The 24917-nt window shown below is 47.4% G+C and overlaps 2 protein-coding genes and 1 pseudogene across 3 annotated transcripts; 2 read left to right on the top strand and 1 right to left on the bottom strand.

Moving 5' to 3' along the window:
• LOC100592593 lies at positions 1-1848 on the top strand (annotated as a pseudogene).
• A 13909-nt stretch (positions 1849-15757) lies between these two features.
• On the top strand, positions 15758-18008 carry LOC101176797 (translation initiation factor IF-2-like). Of its 2 annotated transcripts, XR_004026414.1 has the most exons (2): positions 15758-16720; positions 17997-18008. XR_004026414.1 is itself a non-coding variant. In XM_012496782.2 (1 exon), exon 1 carries the CDS (start codon positions 15810-15812, stop codon positions 16662-16664), a length of 855 nt encoding a protein of 284 aa, XP_012352236.2. In that variant the 5' UTR covers positions 15758-15809; the 3' UTR covers positions 16665-17010. The 2 variants fall into 2 exon arrangements, 1 of the variants encoding a protein (XP_012352236.2); XM_012496782.2 differs by lacking the exon at positions 17997-18008 and having other exon boundaries at positions 15758-17010.
• LOC105737747 lies at positions 17960-21034 on the bottom strand. The gene is given in 6 exon segments (XM_012496586.2): positions 17960-18162; positions 18165-18466; positions 18468-18783; positions 18786-18917; positions 18982-19143; positions 21025-21034. Coding segments are annotated over 6 exon segments (1125 nt in total).
• Between the last annotated feature and the right edge of the window lie 3883 nt (positions 21035-24917).

Here is a 24917-nt window from a genome sequence, read left to right as displayed (position 1 = left end):
ATGGGCCGTGAGCTGGTGGCCCTGTGGGCAGTACCCCGCCCTGCCCTGGGCCCTAAATTTGGATGTTGGGGGAGTCCCAGCCCAAGCCCATTTCTGTTCTATCTCCATTGTCTCTTTGGACTTCCTCTTTCTTTTTTCCTTTTTCTCTCTCTTTCTTTCTCCTTCCTTCCTTCCTTCCTTCCTTCTTTCCTTCTCTCTCTTTCTCTTTCTTCTTTCTTTCTTTCTTTCTTTCTTTCTTTCTTTCCTTCCTTCCTTCCTTCCTTCCTTCCTTCCTTCTTCTTTCTTTTCTTTTCTTTCCTGTGTCTCGCTACATCACCCAGGCTAGAATGCAGTGGGGCAATCTCAGCTCACTGCAACCTCTGCCTCCCAGGTTCAAGCGATTCTCCTCCTCAGCCTCCTGAGTAGCTGGGACTATAGGCATGTGCCACCATACCCAGCCAATTTTTGTATTTTTAGTAGATATGGGGTTTTACCATGTTGGCCAGTCTGGTCTTGAACTCCTGGCTTCAGGTGATCTGTCTGCCTCGGCCTCCCAAAGTGCTGGGATTATAGACATGAGCCACTGCACCTGGCCTGGACTTCCTCTTCTGAGCACCCTGCTGATCTGTCCTGATGATGACTGTTCCTGCAGAGGTCTGAGGGACCCCCCAGTTACCTGGCCCCTGAGATCATCCAGTGCTCCATGAATGAGGACCATCCGGGCCACGGGAAGGAGGTGGACATGTGAGTGAGCACGGGGAGGAGGATCACCCGCCTGGGCTGGGCGAGGGAGGAAGCAGGCAGGGCTGGGTCGGTGCCCCTGGCGCTGGGTAAGTGGCCCTGGGCCCTCGCACATCCAGGTAGAGCACTGGTGTCATCATATACACGTCGCTGGCCGGCTCCCCGCCCTTCTGGCACCGGAAGCAGATGCTGATGCTGAGGGTGATCATGAGCGGCAACTCTCAGTTTGGCTCGCCCGAGTGGGATGATTACTTCGACACCGTGAAGGACCTGGTGAGAGGCCAGGCCAACTGGCTCCTGGGCTCAGGGCCGCGATGCCAGGCACCCCTGCCCGGGGAGGCCCCGCCTCTCGTGACATGCTGGAGGGGACCTGCCTTGACGTTCTTGGTTCCCCTCTCCTCCCCTCACAGGTCTCCCGATTCCTGTTGGTGCAACCCCAGAGGTGCTGCACAGCAGAAGAGGCCTTGGCACCCCCCTTCTTCCAGCAGTACGTGGTGGAGGAAGTGTGGCACTTCAGCCCCTGGGGGAATTTTAAGGTACGAAGCGTCCCGACTTAGGCCCTGTGGCAGTTGCCGCCAGCTGCCCAAGTGCAAACCTCTAAGTCCTCTCCTCTCCCAGGAGTCCTTACATCCCGTGGGTTTCCAGATTACCCACCCCTCCCCTCCCAGCCGCCCTGTGATGGCTTCAGAGACGGCAGATGTCAGCCCACTGGCTCCGTCCGTGCGGATGCTGGCCAAGTGGGAAGTGGGGGACACTAGGAGGGCCCCGCAGAAGCCACCCAAGGCTTCGTGGCAAACAAGCCCAGAGCGTCCCTGTGCTGGAGGGGCAGGTCCTGGCAGGGGGGTGCTGCAGCCCAGCTTCTCTGCCTGGCCCTGCAGGTGATCGCTCTGACTGCGCTGGCTTCAGTGTGGATCTACTACCAGTACCGCCGGGTGAAGCCGGTGACGCAGGAGATCGTCATGTGAGACCCACCCCTATACCCTCCAGCCTCTGTGCAGACTCATTAATGCCTACGCTTTCCGAATCTATTGCCACTGGGTGAAGAAGGGGCAGCAGCAGAACTGGGCAGCCCTTTTCAAGAACACACCCAAGGCTGTGCTCCTCTCCCTGGCCGAGGAGGACTACTGAGGGGCTCGCCAGTCAGGGAGGGCTGGGGGCAGGTGGGGAGGGGAAGCCACGGAAATACAAGTCAAGGTCACCTCTGCAGGCCTCTGCAGAAGGAGCGCTTGGCCCTGGCCGGAAACCCCTGGAGCTGAGGCCATGATCCCCTCTCAAAGGCTGTGCACAAGGGAAGCGGGTGTTCCCACCACACAGCAATATCTGCAGGCTGGGGCAGGCCCTGGGTGGGCAGAGATCACATGTGGCCTGAGAACCAGGAACCCCCTGCTCCTCCACTTCCTAGATGAGCCACCATCTCCATTTCTCTTTAGGGGAGGCCCAGAGTTACTGACACTCAGGCCCTCTTCCCTTAGGGTCACAGGGTGAGGATCAAAGACACAGAAATGTCTAAGATACACAATCACAGGAGATTTTATTGGCCCCATGACATCCGGTGACAGTGTGGGAGCAGGCTACCCTCCAGGGACATGTTTTTGGAGGCATATGGAGAAGGGGGCCCAGGCGAGGTGACTCACACCTGTAATCCCAGCACTTTGGGAGGTCGAGGTGGGAGGACCACTTGAGGCCAGGAGTTCGAGACCAGCCTGGGCGACATAGTGAGATCCCATCTCTATTAAAAACACAAAAAATTAGCCGGGTGTGGTGGCAGATGGCTGTAGTCCCACCTACTCAGGAGGCTGAGGCAGGAGAATCACTTGAACCCAGGAGGCAGAGGCTACAGTGAGCTGAGATCATACCACTGCACTCCAGCCTGGGCAGCAAAGTGAAACTCTATCTCAAAATAAATAAATAAATAAATAAATAAATATTTTAAAAATTCTAATGTTCCACGGTAGCTAAAAATACATATACCTAATCTGATGATGTTAAATCCAGTCATTTGTTAGGAGATTTGCTGAAATGCTGGCTCAATCATCATCTTTGAGGGTTTTAAGATGTGTTCCCCAAAAGTAATGTAATAACCTACAGTTTCTGATTTGGGGAGAAGAAAATGGAACTGACTTTCCAAAAAATATCTGGACCATAAACTTCAGGTTCCCAAAAGTGGTAAAGATTGAGAAATAATTAAGCATTAACTCATCAACAAAATACTAAGTATTTTGGTTGTTAATACTTTCAACTTGATCCCAGTGCAAGAAAACAATCTGAAATGGGAACAAAGATTTATTTTTTTTTTTAAAAAAAGTTCACTACTATATGGAACTTTTTTTTTTTTTGACACAGAGTCTCACTCTGTCACCCAGTGAAGTGCAGTGGTGTGATCTTGGCTAACTGCAACCTCCTCCTGCCAGGTTCAAATGATTCTCATGACTCAGCCTCCTGAGTAGCTAGGACTACAGGCACACGCCACCACACCCAGCTAATTTTTTGTATTTTTTATAGAGATGGGGTTTCACTATATTGGCCAGGATGGTCTCGATCTCTTGACCTTGTGATCAACCTGCCTGGGCCTCCCAAAGTGCTGGGATTACAGCCTTGAGTCACCGTGCCCGGCCCCATGGCATCTCACTTCCAATCACTGCTCTCTCTGCAGGAGAACATCAGACCTTCTTTAAAAACAGTTACTTGGTATTAGTGGTGCATAGTTAAATCAGTAAAAAGCAAAATTTCTTTTTTGTTGCACTCATAGCAGACATCAAAAGCTGATGATAATTAGCCAATGCCTTCTGGATATGTCTTGAGCACTGAGTCTCATTGTCAAGGTAATGCCCTGAATTGTTTAGATTAGTCTGATTCATTTGCTAGTTGTGTCTTATTTTAGAATGATAATAATGCAAACGAATGAGATGCTTTCTTCTATCCTTCCTGGTAACACTTGTGCCATTATCTGCTATAGTCCCTCAATGGCTGGCTACTTGAAAAGGACTTTTGCAGCTTTGATATAGTCAATTCTTGAAATACTACTCTGGAATAAAAAACCAAAGGTCGACCAACAAAAAAAGATCTGAAGTTAAGCTCTGTAGCAAAATAAACATGTATGATAATAGGGTGCTCAATATTACATTATAGTGTAACTTGAATTATGCTGACACCAGATGAAGACGTTGGCCAGTTTTACAAATTTTTCTTCCTAGAAAAGATAATACATACAAAATGGCAGGGTAAGATTTGAACTATTGTGACAAGATTCCAGAAATTAACACCCATGGGTCAGAATCAGTCCACATGGTTTTATATTGACATACTTGGAGTTAATACACAAATATCTACTAAACAACAAAGGCTTTTCTTTTTTCCCAAGTCCAGTTCTGTGGTGCAGTATGCTACTGAAGTCTCAGTAGTGATACAAAGAGATTCCTTAAAGGCATATTTAAGTACATATATCATCTGCCCTCAATTGAAAGAGCTGGTAGCAAAAATTTGTTCCATGTGCCATATGTAACATATGCCAAAATGAGATACGGCTGTTTGAAAACTGAGAAAAGCAATGGCCAAGAGAGGCTAGATCCACCCCCACTACCACCAAAAGGGATAAAATAAAATGAGTGTGTCGAGCAATTCTGAAATGACAGCCCTGGAACTAGACTATTATCACATGGAAAGACCCACATGTAAAATAGTGGATAGTCAGTGGTTCAGTTTGTGTCATATTAACACTACTTAACTTTTTAGCTTCTGAAACACAGCCCATGTAGGCATTACAATTTTTTTCCAGTGGAATTTGCATTAGTTAAGAGGCTAGCATGGTAATGAACATGGCATATTAGATGACTTAACAGTGTCATCTAAGGCCAGGCGTGGTGACTGATGCCTGTGATCCCAACACTTTGGGAGGCTGAGGTGGGCGGATTACTTGAGGTCAGGAGTTCGAGACCAGCCTGACCAACATGAAGAAACATCACCTCTACTAAAAATACAAAATTAGCCAGGCATGGTGGCACATGCCTGTAATCTCAGCTGAGTTTGGGAGGTTGAGGCAGGAGAATTGCTTGAACCCAGGAGGCAGAGGTTGCAGTGACCGAGATCGTACCGTTGCACTCCAGCCTAGACAACAAGAGTGAAACTCCGTCTCAAAAAAAAAAAAAACAGTATCATCTAATATGCTGCTATTTAAACTAACCAAGCACATAATAGCCCTTTAATATTTTAGGAAAAAAATACATTAACCAGAGTAAATATGAGAGATTATTTCAGTTTGACTAGATAAACTTGCAAACTAATTGTCCAGTCATTCAATGAAAGTTAATTAAATGCATGATACTACACCAAAATCACTTGGCTAGAGATATATAAAGATCCTATCTTCAGAGACATAGTCTACAAACAACTTTAGACTGCTTTCATTTTTTTTTTCTGAGACAAGATCTCACTCTGTCGCCCAGGCTACAGTGCGATCTTAGCTCCACCTCCTGAGCTCAAGCTATCCTCCTGCCTCAGCCTCTCAAGAAGTTGGTACTATAGGCACATGCCACCATGTGCAGCTAATTTTTTTGTTTTGTATTTTTTTTGTAGAAACGGGGATTCACCATGTTGCCTGGGCTGGTCTCCAATGCCAGGGCTCAAGCGATCTGCCCGCCTCAGCCTCCCAAAGTGGTGGGATTACAGGCATGCACCACTGCCCATGGCCAATTTTCTTTTATCTTTCACACATACTAAAAATCACTTGTGAAAGTGTAGCCTAGCCAAAGCACCTACTCTCTAATGTCTGTGAATAGCTCTACAATCCCCCTTTCCCTTTTTGTAACAATCTTTCACTGTTCAATAAATAGGGTAGTGCATATGTCTCAAAATGCCAAATTACAAACATCCAGGAGGAAAACCCTAACTGAAAGCAAATTCCTAGATGACCGAGAGTGATAAAGTTAGCAGTTTTAATTACCTGTAATTCTGAATATCAAGAAGAGTAAGCTGAACTAGGCTTGACAGATGCCAAATTAAGTTTTTTTCCTTGACCAAAAGATACCTCTCAGAAGATTATGCAACAGACTGTCCTACAATTAAAGAATGAGAGACTAAAATGTAATCTATGACTTAATAAAGTCTAAAGTTGTTTCACTTATCCGGGGAGTTAGCAGTCAACATTCTGATAAATGGTACATGGCTTTAGGGACTAAAGATATTTAATTTCTTACAAGCAACCCTCAAAAGAGAATAAATTCAGGGATACTTCTTGAGAATTTATATGTATTTTTTGAGACAGAGTCTCACTGTCACCAAGGCTGGAGTACGGTGGCGTGATCACTGCTGACTGCAGCCTCAACCTTTCAGGCTCAAGCAGTCTTCCACCTCAGCCTCCTGAGTAGTTGGGATCACAAATGTGGGCCACCAAGCCAGGCCCATTTAAAAAAATTTTTTTTGTAGAGATGGGGTCTCATTATGTTGCAAAAGCTCGATGTATATATTTTGAGGTGGAGTCTCACTCTGTCACCCAGGCTGCAGTGCAGTGGCGTGATTTCAGCTCACTGCAACCTCTACCTCCTGGGTTCAAGCAATTCTCCTGTCTCAGCCTCCTGAGCAGTTGGGACTACAGGTGCATGCCACCATGCACAGCCAATTTCTGTGTTTTTAGTACAAACGGGGTTTCACCATGTTGTACAGGCTGGTCTTAACCTTTTGACCTCAGATGACCCACCAGCCTTGGCGGCCCCCAAGTGCTGGGATTACAGGTGTGAGCTACTTAACTTTGAAAAATATTTTTAGAAGAGACGGGGTTTTGTCATGTTAGCCAAGCTGGTCTCGAACTCTTGACCTCAAGTAATCCACTGCCTTGGCCTCTCAAAGTGCTGGGATTACAGGCATGAGCCAGGGCGCCCAGCCCCATTTACAGTTTTGAAATAAAATTTGGTAGTTTTTGTGAAGAAGTAAATATACATTTTAAAAACAGAATTGTGAGAATTTTTTTTTCTTTAGAAATATCTAGGCCAGACGTGGTTGCTCACGCCTGTAATCCCAGCATTTTGGGAGGCCAAGGTGGGTGGATCACTTGAGGTCAGGAGTTCAAGACCAGCCTGGCTAACATGGCTAAACCTCGTCTCTACTAAAAATACAAAAATTATCCAGGCGTGGTGGCATGTGCCTGTAATCCCAACTACTTGGGAGGCTGAGGCAGGAGAATCTCTTGAACCAGGGAGGTAGAGGTTGCAGTGAGCCAAGATTTCGTGCCATTGCACTCCAGCCTAGGCCATGAGTGAAACTCCGTCTCAAACAAAACAAAACAAACAAAACAACTGTAAATGTTCTTTTATCTTTCTTATCCCAACTCTCAATAATAAGCAAAAGAGGCCAGGTACAGTGGGTCACGCCTGTAATCTCAGCATTTTGAGAGGCAGGTGGATCACTTGAGGTCAGGAGTTCGAAACCAGCCCAGCGAACATGGCGAAACCTGGTCTCCACTAAAAATACAAAATTAGCCAGGCGTTGTGGCTTGTGCTGTAATCCCAGTGGTGACTGTAATCCCAGCTACTCAGGAGGCTGAGGCAGGAGAATCACCTGAACCTGGGAGGCAGAGGTTGCAGTGAGCCAAGATTGTCCCGCTGCACTCCAGCCTGGGCAATTGAGACTCCACCTCTAAATAAATGAATACATAAATAAATAAATGGCAAAATAATTCTGATGTGAAAAAAAAAATGAGTAAAACATATTTGCTTGCCAATATTCTGAGTTATCATAGTAGGTGGCTTTTAGCCATTGACAATAGCACGAGAAATTATTGAATACCTACGAATAAAACTAATGAGATAACTATACTGAAAGCTACATAACATTATTGAAAGGGATTCCACAAGTCTTATATAAATAAAGATATACTATGGTCAAGGACTGGAAGATCCATACTGAAAAAAAATCAGTCTTGCCAAGTTAATCTATAGATTCAACATATCACAAGCAAAATTCCACCATTATTTTTTGTTGGAAATTTACAAGCAAATTCAAAATTTTTTACGAAAATGCAAATACCTAAACAATAATTCAATATCAGAGAAGAAAGCTAGAGGACTTATACCACCAGTTAGGAAGACTTGTTATAAAACTACAAGAATTGAGACAGTTTAGACACAAGGATAGACAAAATGTCAATGAACAGAGTCTAGAAACAGACCCAAAACTTATCAATCACCTGATAAATGACAAAGTTGACATTGCATTAGTGGGGAAAGTGTCATTTCAGGAATGATGCCAGTCAATTAGAAATCCCTACGAAAAAGAGCCAATCTTGGCTGGGTGTGGTAGCTCATGCCTGTAATCCCAGCACTTTGGGAGGCCGAGGTGTGTGGATCACAAGGTCAGGAGTTCAAGACCAGCCTGACCAACATGGTAAAACCCTGTCTCTACTAAAAATACCAAAATTAGCCAGGCGTGGTGGCACATGCTTGTAATTCCAGCTACTCAGGAGCCTAAGGCAGGAGAATAGCTTGAACCAGGGAGGTGGGGATTGCAGCAAGCCGACATCACGCCACTGTACTCCAGTCTGGGCAACAGAGCAAGACTCCATCTCAAAAAAAAAAAAAAAAAAAAAAAAGAAGGAAAAAAAGAAAAAGAGTCAATCTTGACTCCTACCTCACGTCATACACAAATGTCAATTTCAGATATATACAAGAAATAAGGTCAGGCGTGGTGGCTCACGTCTGTAATCCCAGCACTTTGCGAGGCCAAGGTGGGAGAATTGCTTGAGCCCAGGAGTTTGAGACCAGCCTGACCATCATGACAAAACACCATCTCTACAAAAGATTTTTCTTTATTTCTTTTCTCTTTTTTGAGATGGAGTTTTGCTCTTGTTGCCCAGGCTGGAGTGCAATGGCACAATCTCAGCTCACTGCAACCTCTCCCTCCCGGGTTCAAGTGATTCTCCTACCTCAGCCTTCGGAGTAGCTGGGATTACAGGCATGCACTACCACGCCCAGCTAATTTTGTATTTTTAGTAGAGACGGGGTTTCTCCATGTTGGTCAGACTGCTCTCGTATCCCCAGCCTCAGGTTTTCCACCCACCTCAGCCTCCCAAAGTGCTGGGATTACAGACATGAGCCACCACGCCTGGCCTTTTTTTTTTTTTTTTTAAATGGCATCTTGCTCTGTCACCCAGGCTGGAGTGCCGTCGTGCAATCTCGGCTCACTATAACCTCTGCCTCCCATGTTGAAGTGATTCTCCTGCCTCAGGTTCTGGAGTAGCTGGGATTACAGGCGTACACCACCACACTCAGCTAATTTTGTTTTGTATTTTTGTAGAGACAGTGTTCACCATGTTGGCCAGGCTGGTCTCGAACTCCTGACCTCAAGTGATCCACCCGCCTCGGCCTCCCAAAGTGCTAGGATTACAGGCATGAGCCACTGCGCCCGGCCAATAAATTATTGTTTTAAGCCACATATTTTTAGGATGATATTTTTAGGTTTTTAAACTGTGATAGAGAATCAGAGCAATGCACAAATAAGGCAGAAAATGGCAAGTGTACAATAATTTCTAATTTTATGGAGGCCTTAATTAAGACATAGAATGAGTTGGCAGGATGTCAGGGCTGGGAGTTAGCTGCTCTGTCTTATTTTACCGAGCAGAGCCTGACCCTGGGAGGTGAATGGTCAAGTTCTGAAAGGCAAACAGTGGCAGCACCAGAGGAGACACTGGGCTTCCTGATCCCAGTGCAGAGCTCTTGTACTGACACACACAGAGGAAGGTGAGTCAATAGCAGCCATCCACTTACTGAATTTAGCCCATATCTCCTTCAATCCTTCTGACAAGCAGATACCTCCTGCTATATTAGTCTGTTCTCATGCTGCTAACAAAGACATACACAAGACTGGGTAATTTACAAAGGAAAGAGGTTTAATGAACTCACAGTTGTACATGGCTGGGGAGGCCTCACAATCATGGCAGAAGACAAAGGAAGAGCAAGGGGACGTCTTACATGGTGGCAGGCTAGACAGAGCGTGTGTGGGGGAACTCCCATTTATAAAACCATCAGATCTCATGACACTTATTCACCACCATGAGAACAGTATGGGGGAAACCACCCCCATAATTCAATTATCTCCACACGGCCCCACCCTTGACACCTGGAGATTATTGCAATTCAAGGTGAGATTTGGGTGGAGACACAGGCAAACCATGTCACTACCATCCATCCCTTCCTCTCCAGTTTCATTCTGCCACTGCCTCAGTTCAGGTTATTGCCATTTCTTGCATAGACTATTGCAGTAGCTTCCTAATCTGTCTGCCTGATTCCAATCTGCATTTCTTCCAACTCAACTTCCAATTTACCAGGCAGCCAAGTTGAAGGCTCTAAAATGGAAATCAGGTCACATTTCTCTCCTAATAACAGTTGTCAAAGCCTCCTCTTATAGTAAGGTGTTCAAATCTCCTAAATTAGCACCAAGAGCTTCCTGTGGTCTGGCATCTGCCTTCTTCCCAGCCTCAGTTCCCACTCCAGCCATAGCGGGACACCATGACCCAGGCTTCCCTTTCAGAATGCCTTTTCCCGCTTCATCTTATTCTCTTCTAATGATACCTCAAAACTCCTCTCCATCATCTCCTTTCTGGGGAAATTTGATTTTATATTTGTTTTCAAAACAAATGCCTTCACCGGGCGCAGTGGCTTATGCCTGTAATCCTAGCACTTTAGGACACCAAGGCGGGTGGATCACCTGAGATCGGGAGTTTGAGGCCAGCCTGGCCAGCATGGTGAAACCCCATCTCTACTAAAAATACAAAAATTAGCCAGGCATGATGGCGGGCACCTGTAATCCCAGCTACTTGGGAGGGTGAGACAGGAGAATCACTTGAACCCGGGAGGTGGAGGTTGCAGTGAGCCGAGACTGAGATTGTGCCACTGCACTCCAGCCTGGGCGACAAGAGCAAAACTCCATCTCAAAAAAACAAACAAGCAAACAAACAAAAACTGTCTTTATTTTCTGACATTTTTTTCTCTTTAAAATAAAGCAAGGAGAGAACAAGATTAATTCTGTGGTTGAATTTGAAAAATATTATGCAGTTCATCTGAAGGGTGTTTCCCTAAATGTAAAGTTATATGGTTGGAATGCGCTTACGTGAAGAATATCTGCAATTCTAACGTTAAGAACATCATACTTCTTCATCATGAGCAGGAGGCTTTGGTGAAGCTTTCTGCCCTGCTGTTTAGGAACATGCTCCCACTTCTGGTTTAATTTGGTGCAGAGTCATTGTGAGACAGCTTGGTAAGAAAATGCAACACCAATTAGCCCTTCCTCACATTTCAAGGTCTGAAATAAAGTTAATTGGATTTGCTCACAAATCTAAGAGTTCACAACAGTGTTTCCCAAAGGCCATTCCATAGGACACTAGTTTTAAGAGAAATAAGTGTCAAGAGTTCTATGATAGAAATTGAGGAAGTATAGTTAGGCAAGATTAAGTGATTTTTTTTCTTTTGCAGAAAAATCTCAGAGGCTTTACTCTGCTATTGTGCATTGAGTATCTCATACAGGGCACTGTGGTATGCAGAGTATCTATACTCACTTGACCACCAGTCCCTTCTATTAGAGACCACCTTTGCATTTCTCGTGGTCTGTGGAATGCATTTTCAGAAAAACATGTTGTCCACTGAGATGAGAGGGATTGCTGCAAATACTGTGGTTACAACCTCAGGCTTAAGGAAAAATAGATTTATCTTCTATAAATGAGGAGAAAACACATACCCTCTTCATTACACTTTGCCACAAATTCTCTTTTCAGAGAGCTACAGTGGCCGAAATCCTATGGGATGGCTGGATATAATTTACTGTGCATCATGTCTGTCTCTGAGTCAGGATACTTTATCCCAAGGAAGTATGTAGTGGGGAGGTGCTCACAGGCTCTTGCTGTCTTTTGCTGGAACATTTTGCTGGAGAGGCGATGAGAGAAGGATGAATGCCATGTAGGTACTTAGTGTATAGATGTGAATGTATTCTGTGGGCCAGGAGCAGAGGTGTGGGCCGATGGATGGCTGGACATGGCCCATGGTGCATGACAGAACCACATCCGAAATGTCTGACCTAGATACACTAGCTGATCAAAAAAACCCAGAAAATCCTAAGATCAAACAATTGGAATAAAAAATTTTTGTCTGGGCGCAGTGGCTCACGCCTGTAATTCCAGCACTTCGGGAGGCCAAGGCAGGTGGATCACGAGATCACAAATTCAAGACCAGCCTAGCCAAGATGGTAAAACCCTGTCTCTACTAAAAATACAAAAAATTAGCCGGGCGTGGTGGCAGGCACCTGTAATTTCAGCTACTCAGGAGGCTGAGGTATGAGAATCGCTTGAACCATGGACGTGGAGGTTACAGTGAGCCAAGATCGCGCCACTGCACTCCAGCCCCAGTGACACAACAGTCTTGCTGCCTCAGCCTCCAGAATAGCTAGGACTACAGGCATGTGCCACCACACCCAGCTAATTTTTGTATTTTTAGTAGAGACGAGGTTTCACCATATTGGCCAGGCTGGTCGTGAACTCCTAGTCTCAGGTGATCTGCCCATCTTAGCCTCCCAAAGTGCTGGGATTACAGGCATGAGCCGCCGCACCTAGCCATAAAATTTTAAAACAAAAAGAAGGCAGCATTTCTCCCCTTTAATGTTCCCTCAACTTTACTCTTGGCTTTGCCTGTAAAGGGGAAGCTTTCCTTAAAGTGATAAAGAGGAGGGGATAAAAACCCACATACATTCATACTACAGAGTGTGTACGTGTATTTTCTCTTTTACCTAAGGTTTTTTAAAAAACAGAATGCCTAGGGAAAAAGATTTGGACTAACGATCTTCCCCATGCACTTGATATTGGTATATGCAGTTATAAGTCTCCTGGGAATTCACTCAGCAAACTTTGGGGACCAATGTCAAAACAGAGGAGCCTGGCCGTTCCATTAAGTAGGGGCCATCCCCTACTGAGTTTTTTGTACTTTGACATTTTTAACTCACACAATAAAGTCAAAACAAGCATTGCAGAACAATGTAACGTAAACATAGGATGTAAGTTTTGCCCTTGATCTTGAGTGCACACATGTGTCCTTGTCAGTTTATGAGCTTGCCTTGCCCAGGAAAATACCAAATATAAGGTTCCTCCTCCTTCAGGGAAGACGTTCATTTTAGGAAACCTTGAATGTTTATTAATGTGAGCACCTTTTTAGTTTCAGATAATGTTTTGTAGTTGACAAAGTGTTTTCAACATGTCATTATCTCATTTCCTTCTGACCACAATACTGTGTGGCTTAAGGAAACCACTAATATACATTAGTATATTCATTATAGCATTCTTAGAAACAGAGTGGCTTTAAAGAGCACTTATTTGATAATATAACAAATATTTATTGACAGTCATAATATGACTGAGCCTTGTACCAGGCTCTTGGTACTTCGCAGCGTAGAAGTTACACACATTTACAAGACTGAAGCAGACAAAAACCAGATAAACATGTAAAATATATTTTTTACACAGTGATAATAGGGAGGCAATAAAATTGTGTAATGGCTGGAGAAAGATGGTGGTGAAGTAGGAGCAACCTTAGATGGGTGTGTCAGTGAAGACCTCTCTAAAGAGAGTGGAGGCTGAGCATGGTGACTCACATTTGTAATCCCAGCATTTTGGGACACCGAGGCAAGAGGATCGCTTGAGCCTAGGAGTTCAAGACTAGCCTGGGCAACATAGAGAGACCCCACTTCTACAAAAAATTAAAACAATTAGCAAGCCATGGTGGCACATGACAGTCATCTCAGCTACTCAGGAGGCTGAGATGGGAGGATTGCTTGAGCCCAGGAGTTGGAGGATGTAGTGAGGTATGATCATGCCATTTTACTCCAGCCTGGGTGGCAGAGTAGGTCCCTGTCTCAAAAATAAATAAATAAATAATATAAAAATTTATAAGAGAGCTGAGGTCAAAATAATAAGAGAAAACTAACCATCCATTGGGTGGTAGCTAGAGGAAGACTTGTGTCAAGCGACATCTTTTTGAACAAGGACATGTTTACATGTCAATGACTTGTACCCTTGTACTGCAATGGTAGCAGTAGAGGTGGTGGGAAGAGGTCAGAATCTGAATATATTTTGAAGGTAGATGTGACAAGATTTACTGATGTGGGGTGTGAGAAAGAGAGGAGCCAAAGACGATTCCAAGGTTTTTAGGCTAAGCATCAGATGATCGAGTTGCCACTTACTGAAATATGGAAAATTAGGAGTTTGACCTGAGATGTCCATGAGAGGCCTAAGTGAAGATATTGCAAAGATAGATATACGCAGCTGAAATTCCAGGGAGAGGCCCAGGATGCAGATGGAAATTATAGATCAGTATGCAGATTGTATGTAAGCCACGTGGCTGGATAAATTCACCAAGGGAATGAAGATCACTGGAGAAGAAGAGAGGCCCATTGAGCCCCAGGCCCTCCATGGTTTAGAGGTTTCCCTAAACCTTGGAATGGTGTTTCAAGGAGGAAAGAGGAATCAATTCTGTCAAATGCTGCCCATCATCAAGTCAGAATAAGACTGAGAATTGGTCCATGCATTTAGCAACGTGGAGGTCAGTAATGATATTGACACAAGTAGCATTTGCGGAAGAGTGGGAATGAGATGGACAAGTGGGATGTATTAGTCTGTTCTCACGCTGCTGATAAAGACATACATAAGACTGGGTAATTTATTTAAAAATAAAAGAAGTTTAATGGACTCACAGTTCCACGTGGCTGGAGAGACCTCACAATCATGGAGGAAGGTGAAAGGCACGTCTTACATGGCAGCAGGCCAAAAAGGAATGAAAGAGCCAAGCAGAAGGGGAAACCCCTTATAAAATCATCAGATCTTGTGAGACTTGTTCATTACCATGAGAACAGTATAAGAGAAACCACCCCCACAATTCAATTATCTCCCACTGGGTCCCTCCCACAACACATGGGAATTATGGGAGCTACAATTCAAGATGAAATTGGGGTGGGAACACAGCCAACTCTTACCATGGGGTTGAGATGAAAAAAAATCAGAGGCTATGAGTAAAGACCCCTCTTTTCAGGAGTTTTTTTTTTTTTTTAAACAACACTGGTATATTTATTTCTCCAATAACTGTTGGGTGAGGAATGCCTTTTGGCCAGATTTCAGGTACCAAAGAAGGCCCTGGGTGGATTGCTTTTATGACAACACTGGTTGGCCTCAAGAGAGAAGTCACAGGGAGATGAGATTACATTAGAAACCAAGGAATATAAATAGGATTAAAGGAACAACAGGGGCTATTGATGCACTTGGGAAGTAGCAGCAGTGGGAAGCCAGCATCCCCACAAGCCTGAGAGAGAAAGGGAGGAAGCCCAGTGAGAGTTGGAGGCAGGATCCAGGAAAGAAAATCCTCTACAAATAGACTGAAAGGCATCTAACGAGGTAATTGTTTATAGAGTAGTAAGGAGGGTTACAAGAACCAATAAGTGGTGCTAACACATCCTAGGGCTATTTTATTTATTGAGTTGGTGCCCAATAAACCATTAAGAGAATTTCTGGAACACTATACTGAAACCTGTCATTTTGGATCAAGGTCCAAGCAGGGTCTCTCCTAGCTCCTTTATTCCAATTCTAACCGTAGCAGGTGTGTGAGAGCGAGGGATTGGAATGGCCTCTGTTGAGGACTGGCTTGGAGCTTATAAAGGCTGTACCCTTGCACTAACTTTGCATCTGGCTTCATGGGGGAACAGAGGAAACAGAGAAATTGAACCCAAGAAAGAAGAGCCAAGAAAGGCTGATGATGGAGTTGACTGGAGGTAGTCTGGGGAAGAAGAGGCAAGCCCAGAAATAACTTCTATGTCTGTTATATTGCAAACATAGCAATTTTGTCGAGGCATTTGAACGAGAGTGACTCCATCTTGAGTGAGGGCTAGAAAAAAATGAGACTGGGACTTGCTGGGCTGCATTCCCAGAAAGTTAGGTAACATGTTGACCAGACGCGGTGGGTGACACCTGTAATCCCAGTGCTTTGGGAGGCCAAGGCGGGTGGATCACGAGGTCAGGAGTCGGCCTCTTCCGGCCCAGCTCTTCCTCCTAGCGGACTCTGCAGGCCCAGACCGTCATGATGTCGGCCTCTCCAGGGCCAGCTCCTGCCTCCCGGAGGCCTCTGCAGGCCCAAGTCGTCCTCAAGTCCGCCTCCCCCCGCCCAGCTCCGGCCGCTCGGCGGCCTCTCCAGGTGCAAAAGTTCCTCGAGTCAGCCTCTCCAGGTCCAGCTCTTCCTGCCTCCCAGTGGCCTCTATCGGCCCAGCCCAGATCATGCCTCTCGGCGGCCTTCCCAGACCCTGCTTTTCACTTCGGCCACCTCTTCAAGGCGCAGAACTTCACGTCCATCGGCCTTTCCAGGCCCGGCCTCCTGCCTCCCGAAGGTCTGCACAGGCCCAGCCTCTGCCTCACAGCGAACTCTCCATGCCCAGCCAGCTCTTGGCTCACTGCGGCCTGCCCATTCCAAAGCTCCCGCCTCTCTGCCGCTTCGGCAGGCCCAGCTCCCGCCTGCCAGTGGCCTCTTCAGGCCCATGGGGCTCATTCCTCACAACGGCCTTTCCAGGCCCAGTTTCTCCCTTCCGGCGGCCTCCCTGGGCCCAGAACCTCCTCAAGTCGGCCTCTCCAGACCCACTTGCCGCCTCCCAGCGTCCTGTGCGGGCCCAGCTCTTCCTCCCGGCTGCGTCTCCAGGCCCAACTCCTGCCTCCCAACAACCTCTTTGGACTCAGCTCCTGCCCAGCTCCTGGCGGCCTTGGTAGGCCCACAGCTTCCTCAAGCCAAGCTCCCCAGGCCCAGCTCAAGCCTCACGGTGGCCTCTCCAGGCTCAGCTGCTGCCCTCTGACTGCGTCTCCAGGTCCCAAGCGGCCTCCGGTCGGTGGGCTCCTCTGGGCCCAGCTTGGGTCTCCCGGCGACCTCTGCAGGCCCAAGTCGTCCTGAAGTCGGCCTCTCCAGGCCCAGCTCCGGACTCCCGGCGGCCTCTCCAGACGCAACGCGTGCTCAACGAGGGCTCCACCATGGTCAACCTCTGCCTCCTGCATGGCGGCCTCTAGGCCCAGCTGTGCCTCCTGGCTGCGTCTCCAGGCCCAGCTCCTGCCTCCCAGCAAGCAACCTCTTTTGGCTCAGCTCCTGCCCAGCTCCCGCCGGCCTTTGTAGACAGGCCATGAACTTTCTCCAGCCAAGCTCTTCAGGCCCACCTCCTGTCTCCCGGTGTCTTGTAGAGGCCCAGCTCTGGCTAGAGAACAGCCTCTGCGGGCCCCGCTCTTGCCTCCCAGGGGCCTCTCCGGGCTCACCTGTCGCCCCACAGCGGCCTCCCGTGACCAAGTCCCTGTCTGCCTCCCGGCAGCCCGCGACCAGCCCAGCTCCTCCCTCACGGTGGCCTGTTTAGGCCCAACTCATGCCTCTGGCCGACTTGAGGACGACTTGGGCCTGCAGAGGCCGTCGGGAGGCAGGAGCTGGCCCTGGAGAGGGCAACTTGACAGTCTGGGCCTGCATAGGCCGCCGGGAGGAAGAGCTCGTCTCGGAGAGGACCACTTCAGGATGATTTGGACCTGCAGAGTCCACCGGGAGGCCCAAGCTAGGCCTAGAGAAGCTGACTGGAGGGGAAATCATCTTTTGGACAATTTCGGCTTGCAAAAGCTGTCAGTTGGCAAGAACTGTGCCTGGAGATTCTGACGTTTTGCGTGAGCTGGGGCTAAAGGGGCCACTGAGACTGCAGCTGGAATTCTCCAGACTCATGGGAAGTATGGAGACTTGTGTCCTCAGCAGGCCACCGTGAGGGAAATGCTCCGTATTTGGAGGATGCCGTGAGGCATCCAGAAACTTCGCTTTCAGAGTTCGCTGTGAGGGAATAGCTGGACCTGTCGAGGTTGTTGGGACACCAAAGGCGGCCCTGGAATATTTGACTTTCAGAATTCTGTGGCCTACAGAGGCTGTCAGCAGCTAGGCAGTCGTCGGGCCAAAGGAGGTTGTTGCGAGGCAGGAGATGGGGCTGTAGACGTACCCGGGAAAATGAGCTCTTCCCTACTTTGCCGAGTTGAGTACATTCTCGGCCTGGAGAGGTTGCAAAAGGAAAAAGCTGTGCCTGGAAAAGTCCTCATGGGGCATTAGTTTGTCCTAAAGATGCCATCGCAAGGCAGGAGCTTGGCCTGAGAATTCCACAGTGAGATACGATCTGGGTCTGGAGGATCTACTGTGAGGCAGAGGTAGAATGTGACAGTAGGCAGGAGTTTGGCCTAAAAACGCTGATTTGAAGAAGTTTTGGGTTTCAAGAGTCCACGAGGAGGCTGGAACTGGGCCTGTATAGGCTCCAACAGGCATGAGTCGGGCCTATAGAGGCCAGTGTGAGGGAGGAGCTGTGCCTTTCAAGGCTGCTGACAGGCAGACAGAACCTCAGCCTGGGGCAGCTGCTGTGAGGCAAGACCTGGGCCTGGAGAGGCCCCTGGGAGGCAAGAGCGGGGCCTGCAGAGACTGTTGTCAAGTCAAAGCTTGGCCTGTACATGCCACCGGGAAGCAGAAGGTGGGCCTGGAGAGTTTGACTTGAGGAAGTTTCGGGCCTACAGTGGCTGCCATGAGCTGGGCAGGAGCTGGGCCAAAAGAGGTTGTTGTGAGGCAATAGTTGTGCCTGTAGACTCAGCCAGGAGGAAGAGCTGGGCCTGCAGAAGCTGCCATGACACAGAGGCTGGGCCTGTAGAGGCCGACAGCAGGCAGGAGCTGGGCCTGGAGAGACCAAATTGAGAAGCCTTCATAGGCCAAAAGGAGGCAGTAGTTGGGATTAGAGAGGCTGACTTCAGGAAGTTTTGGGACTGGAGTTAACGTCCTGGGACAGGAGCTGGGCCTGGAGAGGCCACCGTGAGGCATGAGCTGGGTGTAGAGAGGCCAGTGTGAGGCAGGACCTGGGCCTGTCCAGGCTGCTGGGAGACAGGCAGGAATCTGGCCAGGGAAGGTTGCCATGAGACAAAAGTTCGGCTTGAAAAGGCCCTTGTGAGGCATGAGCTTAGCCTAAAGAGACCACTGAATGGCAGGAGCTGGGTGTGTAAAAGCTGCTGAAAGGCTGGAGCTTGGCTTGGGGGGACCACGGTGAGGCAGATGCTGGGCCTGAAGAATCTGCTGTGAGGCAGATGTTGGGCCTGTAGAGGCGGACGGGAGGCAGGAGCTGGGCCTGGAGAGGCCACCAAGATGCAGGAGCTGCGCCTGGAGAGGCTGCCAAGAAGCATGAGCTGGGCCTCGAGAGGCCAGTATGAGGCAAGAGATCAGCCTGGGGAGGCTGACTTGAGGAAGATTTTGGCCTGGAGAAAATGTCGGGGGCAGGCAGGAACTTGGCGGGGGATGACCTCCGTAAGGCAAGAGCTGAGCCTGAAGAGGCTGTTGTCACGCAGGAGCTGGGCCTGTTCAGGCTGCCGGGAGAGAGAATGTTGTGCTGGAAAATTTTATGTGAGAAAATTTTTGGCCTACAAAGGCTGCCAGGAGCTGGGGAGGAGCTGAGCCGAAAGAGGTTGTTGTAAGGCAGGAGGTGGGCCTGGAGATGCAGCCAGGAGGAAGAGCTGGGCCTGGAGAGGCCCATCTGAGGAAGTTCTGGGCATGGAGAAGCTGCCAAAAGGCAAAAGCTGGGCCAGAATGGCCACTGTGAGACATGAGCTTGGCATAGAGAGGCCACTGAGATGCAGGAGCTGGGCCTGTAGAGGCTGCAGTGAGGCAGATGCTGGGCCGGGAGAGTCTGCTGTGAGGCAGAGGTTAAGCCTGTAGAGGTCGATGGGAGGCAAGAGTTGGGCCTGGAATGGCAGACTTGAGAAATTTCTCGGTCTAGAGAAGCTGCCGGGATGCAAGAGCTGGGCCTGGAGAGGCCAAGAGGCATGAGCCATGCCTAAAGAAGCCAATGTTAGGCAGCAGCGGTGCCTGGAGAGGCCGACTTGATGAAGTTTTGGGCACAGACAGCCTGTCGGGGGGGCAGGAGCTGGGCCTGGAGAGGCCACGGTGAGGCAAGAGCTGGGCCTAATGAGGTTAGTGTGAGGCAGGATCTGGGCCTGTCGAGGCTGCCGGGAGGCAGGTAGGAGCTTGTTTGGGGAACATCTCCATGAGGCAAAAGCTGGGCCTGGAGAGGCCATTGTCACGCAGGAGCTGGGCCTGTCCAGGCCATTGGGAGGCAGAAGGTGGGCCTGGAAAGGTTGACCTGAGGCAGTTTTGGGCCTACAAAGGCCACTAGGAGCTGGGCAGTAGCTGACCCAAAAGATGTTGTTTTGAGGCCGGAGTTGGGCCTCCAGACACAGCCAGAAGAAAGAGCTGGGACTGTAGAGGCCACCTGGAGGCAGCAGCTGGACCTGAAGAGGCCAACAGAAGGCAGGAGCTGGGCCCTGAGAGGCCGACTTGTGGACATTTTGGGCCTGGATTTTGGGGCCTGGACTTGTGGACATTTGGGCCTCCTGCAAAGAGGCAGGAGCTGGGACTAAAGAGACCATTGTAAGGCAGGAGCTGGGCCTGTACAGGCTGCCAGGAGTCAGAAGATGGGCCTCAAGAGGCCACTGTGAAATGGGAGCTGGGTCTTTGAAGGTGGCCGTGAGGCAAAAGCTGGCCTCATTGGGAGGCCAATGAGAGGCAGGAGCTGGGCCCGGACTTGAGAAAGTTCTGGGCCTGGAGAGAAGGCTGGGGGGCAGGAGCTGGGCCTAAAGAGGCCATTGTAACGATGGAGCTGTGCCTGTGGAGGCTGTTGTGCGGCAGTAGCCTCATCTGCAGAGACTGCCGTGAGGTAGGGTATGGGCCTAAATAGGCCATTGTGAGCCATGAGCTTGGCCTATAGAGACCGACTGGAGAAAGATCTGGGCCAGGAGAGACTGCCAGGAGGCAGGAACTGGGCCAAAAGACTCTAGCACATTACATTTATTAGGCACTTTATTTCCATTATTACATCATAATATCTAATGAAATAATTATAGAACTCACCATAATGTAGAATCAGTGGGCGGGTTAAGCTTGTTTTCCTGCGACTAGATGGTCCCATCTGAGCATGATGGGAGAAAGTGACAGATCAATAGGTATTAGATTCTCATAAGGACAGCACAACCTAGATCCCTCACATGCACGGTTCGCAATAGGGTGCATGCTCCTATGAGAATCTAATGCTGTTGCTGATCTGAGAGAAGGGGGAGCTCAGGCGGGAATGTGAGCAATGGGGAGTGGCTGTAAATACAGATGAACCTTCCCTCACACGACACCACTCATCTCCTGCTGTGTGGCTCCTTACAGCTCCATGGCTCAGGGGTTGGGGACCCCTGCTCAAGTGCATCCAAAATGACCCTTCCCATACCAGTCTTCATAGTGGTCAACTGCAGCAACTACTTAGCATAGTGGTCAAATGCAGCTGGCATTTGCTCCCAAGGCATGTGCCTCAGCTGGCATGTGCCTCAGCTGGCAATCAACAGTAAGTGGTAGCTTGAGTCACTGTGAGGTCACTTACTGGAAATCAACAGCATCCCATTTCCCATTGGTAAGAAGCTCAGCACTGCCCCTTGGATAACCAAACCTATGCCCAAATCCCATCTGTGTGGGTTTATCTCCTGGGACCCTTCCTAGGATATTAGTCAGAGTCCAATCAGGAGACATAAACCACTCAAAAGTTTGAAGTGGTAAAATTTAATACAGAGAATTATTCATTATGACAGGGGAACAGCATAATGAGAGATTGGCTAGCACAAAGTAAAAAGAACTCTAGAGAATACAGGACTAGCCCAGGCCAGACATGGTGGCTCATGCCTGAAATTTCAGCAATTTGCGAAGCTAACACAGGAGGACTGCTTAAGGCCAGGAGCTAGAGACCAGCCTGGACAACACAATGAGGCCCTGTCCCTACCCAAAAAAAGAAAAAATTTAGCTGGGAGTGATGGTGCACACTTGTAGTCCCAGCTACTCAGGAAGCTGAAGTGGGAGGGTAGTTTGAGCCTGGGAGGTCAAGGCTGCAGTGAGTCATGATTATGCCACTATAGTCAAGCCTGGGTGACAGAGCAAGACCCTGTCTCAAAGAACAAAACAACCACCACCACCATTTACAGACAGAAAAGAAATACAGCTAATAAGAAAGATGTTGAAATGTGACAAGTAAAGTAATACGAGGTCTTTTATCTATTTAAAATAATCAAACAAAAATAACTTATTAAATTTTAATACCCTGTGCTGGCAAAGTGCAGTGAAATGGGCACTTTCTTATACTATGAGGGGTGTTTACATTGTATATAAGTCTTCCAGGGTAAAGCTTGGCAATTTTTTAAAATAACAGAGACAGGGTCTCACCATACTGCCATACTGCCTCCTCCAACTCCTGGCCTCAAGTAATCCTCCTGCCTTAGCCTCCCAAAGTGCTGAGATTATAGCTGGGAGGCATCCAAAACCTTGTCAATTTACATCAAGGGTAATGAGAATGGTCATTCACCATGACTCACAGTAATCTTACTTCTGGAAATACCTTGGGGAGACAATTCAATCTAAACAAAAGGTCATCTGTACAAACACAGTGAAAATCTGGGAGTAACTGAAGACGGAGTGGTTAAGCGAAGTAAGAAACAGTTATAAGAAATTAAACTATGGTATTAATAGGCACTTGGTAAAAGGTCAGGTGATGTTAGCTGCTACTTTTTTGTTGTTTTGAGACAGGGTCTCACTCTGTCACCCAGGCTGGGGTGCAGAGGCCTGATCATGACTCACTGCAGTCTCAGCCTCCCTGGGCTCAAGAAATCCTCCCACCTCAGCCTCCCACCTAGCTGGAACTACAGGAACATGCCACCACACTAGGCTAATTCTTGTATTTTTCTGTACGCATGGTGACTCTCTTTGTTTCCGAGGCCTGTCTCAAACTCTTGGCCTCAAAGCCATCCTCCTGCCTCAGCCTCCCAAAGTGTTGTGATTACCGGTGTGAGCCACCACACTCGGCCAGCTGCTACTTTTATCAATATTATTATTATTCCACTCAATTAAAATTATTTGTCATTAAAAATTATTATTTTCAAGGCTATGAAACAATGTGTCCTGCAGCATAATTGTAAAACATATACAGTCATCCCTCAGTATACAGAGAGCATTAGTTCCAGCCCCCCATCTCTGCTTATACCAAAATCCATGCTTACTCACGTTTCGCTGTCACCCCTCTGGAACCCACGTATAGGAAAATTCCAAATATTAGTTGGGCATAGTGGCAAGCAACTATAGTCTCAGCCACGTGGGAGGTTGAGATGGAAGGATCGCTTGAGCCTGGAAGGTTGAGGCTGCAGTCAGCTGTGATAGCACTACTACACTCCAGCCTTGGACAACAGAGCGAGACCCTGTCTCAGAAAAAAAAACAAAATAAAACAGGTTAGAAATTGTAATGAGGTCTGTTGGGCAAAATTCCATATAAGCAAAGTATAAATTAATAAAGCAAATGGTGATCAATTAGTAAGACTGACTTTCTGGAGTTTCTGACAATAAAAGTAAGAAAAATGCAAAACACAAAGACAGAGGGTAAAAAGAGAAATTAGGAAAGCATACTACATGTTTAATAGAAAGACACTGGCCATGTTCGTGCAGCAGCAGTATGTCATAATATGACACACCTTGGAGAGAAGTTAACAGATGAGGAAGTTGATAAAAATGATCAGAGAAGCAAAATACTGGTAGCGACACTCAAACCACGAAATTTCCATAACTTATGTCAGCAAAGTGGGAATATTGTACAGTGTGTGTTGAAGTTCCTATACAACATTGTTTATCTGCCTTTTGTTTGTAAGGAATGTATATACTAAAAGTTCTTCCTGCTGTCAAAAGAATATGTGTGAATAAGTCATTTTGACTTAATCTTCTGTTTTTCTTTTATCTTCCTGCCATCATCCCACAGCCTTACTTTAGAAATTTTTTATTTTTTTAGAAAATTGAACAAGTGTTCCTTGTGGTGGCACATACCTCTAGGATGGGAGGCAGGGATGGAAGGGTCACTTGAGGCCATGAGCGTTGACACCAGCCTGGCCAACAAAGTGAGACCCCATGTCTACAAAACAGTTTAAAAATTAGCCAAGTATCGTCATGTATACCTACAGTCCCAGCTACTCAGGAGGCTTAGCCCAGGAGTTCAAGGCTGCAGTGAGCTGTGATAGCACTACTGTACTCAAGCCTGGGTGACAGAGTGAGACCCCATTTCCTAAAATAAAAAACAAAGAAAAAAAATACTTCAAGTAGCAAGTTGTATGTGGCTTACTCTGAATATTTCTAAACTAGAAATTCTCAATCTTTTCGGGTCTAACATCCCTTTACATTTTTTAACTTTATTGAAGATCTCTAAGACTATTTCTTTCTATAAATAATTATATTAAAACTGGAAAATAAGAGAAAAATTTTAAAATATTATTCACATATTAATAAAACCATTACATGTTGATATAATACAAGATTTAAAAAATAATATTCATTACATATTAATAATAAAACCATTACATGTTGATATACTTTTTTTACTTTTTGAGACAAAGTCTCCTTCTCTTGCCCAGGCTGGAGTGAAGTGGCGCAATCTCAGCTCATTGCAACCTCCGCCCCGCAGGTTCAAGCAATTCTCCTACCTCAGCCTCCCAAGTAGCTGAGATTACAGGTGCCCACTACCATGTCCAGCTAATTATTGTATTTTCTTAGTAGAGAAGGAGTTTCGCCATGTTGGCAAGGCTGGTCTTGAATTCTTGACCTCAGGTGATCCACCCGCCTGGGTCTCCCTAAGTGCTGGGATTACAGGTGTGAGCCACTGCGCCCACCCGGATTAATATATGTTTTAAAACACTGATTAGTCAGGCAACAACACCGGACAGGGGTCTCCTCATTCCCGGCGACGCAAACCCCACTGCACAGCTGAGGGGTTGCAAGGGCTGCAGAGCCAAAAGGCTCTGACTTGAGATTTCATTATTTTATTTGTATTTTTATTTGTATTGTGAGACAGGTCCTGCTCTGTCACCCAGACTGGAGTGCAGCTGTGCACTTACAGCTCACTGCAGCCTCGACCTCCTGGGCTCAAGCCATCTTCCTGCCTCAGCTCCCCAGTAGCTGGTAGTACAGTTGAGTGCCACCATGTCTGGTTATTTTTTAAATTTTTTTGTAGAGTGAGGGGTCTTGCTATGTTGCCCAAGCTGGCCTCAAACTCCTGACCTCAAGAGATCTGCCCACTTCAGCCTCCTGAGTAGCTGAAACTAAAGT

This window comes from Nomascus leucogenys, chromosome 17, assembly GCF_006542625.1.
Source record: "Nomascus leucogenys isolate Asia chromosome 17, Asia_NLE_v1, whole genome shotgun sequence".
NCBI lineage: Eukaryota > Metazoa > Chordata > Mammalia > Primates > Hylobatidae > Nomascus > Nomascus leucogenys.
This window is presented reverse-complemented; position numbering and strand designations above follow the sequence as displayed.

Coding starts and splice junctions, on each gene's coding strand:
- LOC101176797 (XM_012496782.2), top strand. CDS start 15,810: ATGATGTCGGCCTCTCCAGGGCCAGCTCCTGCCTCCCGGAGGCCTCTG.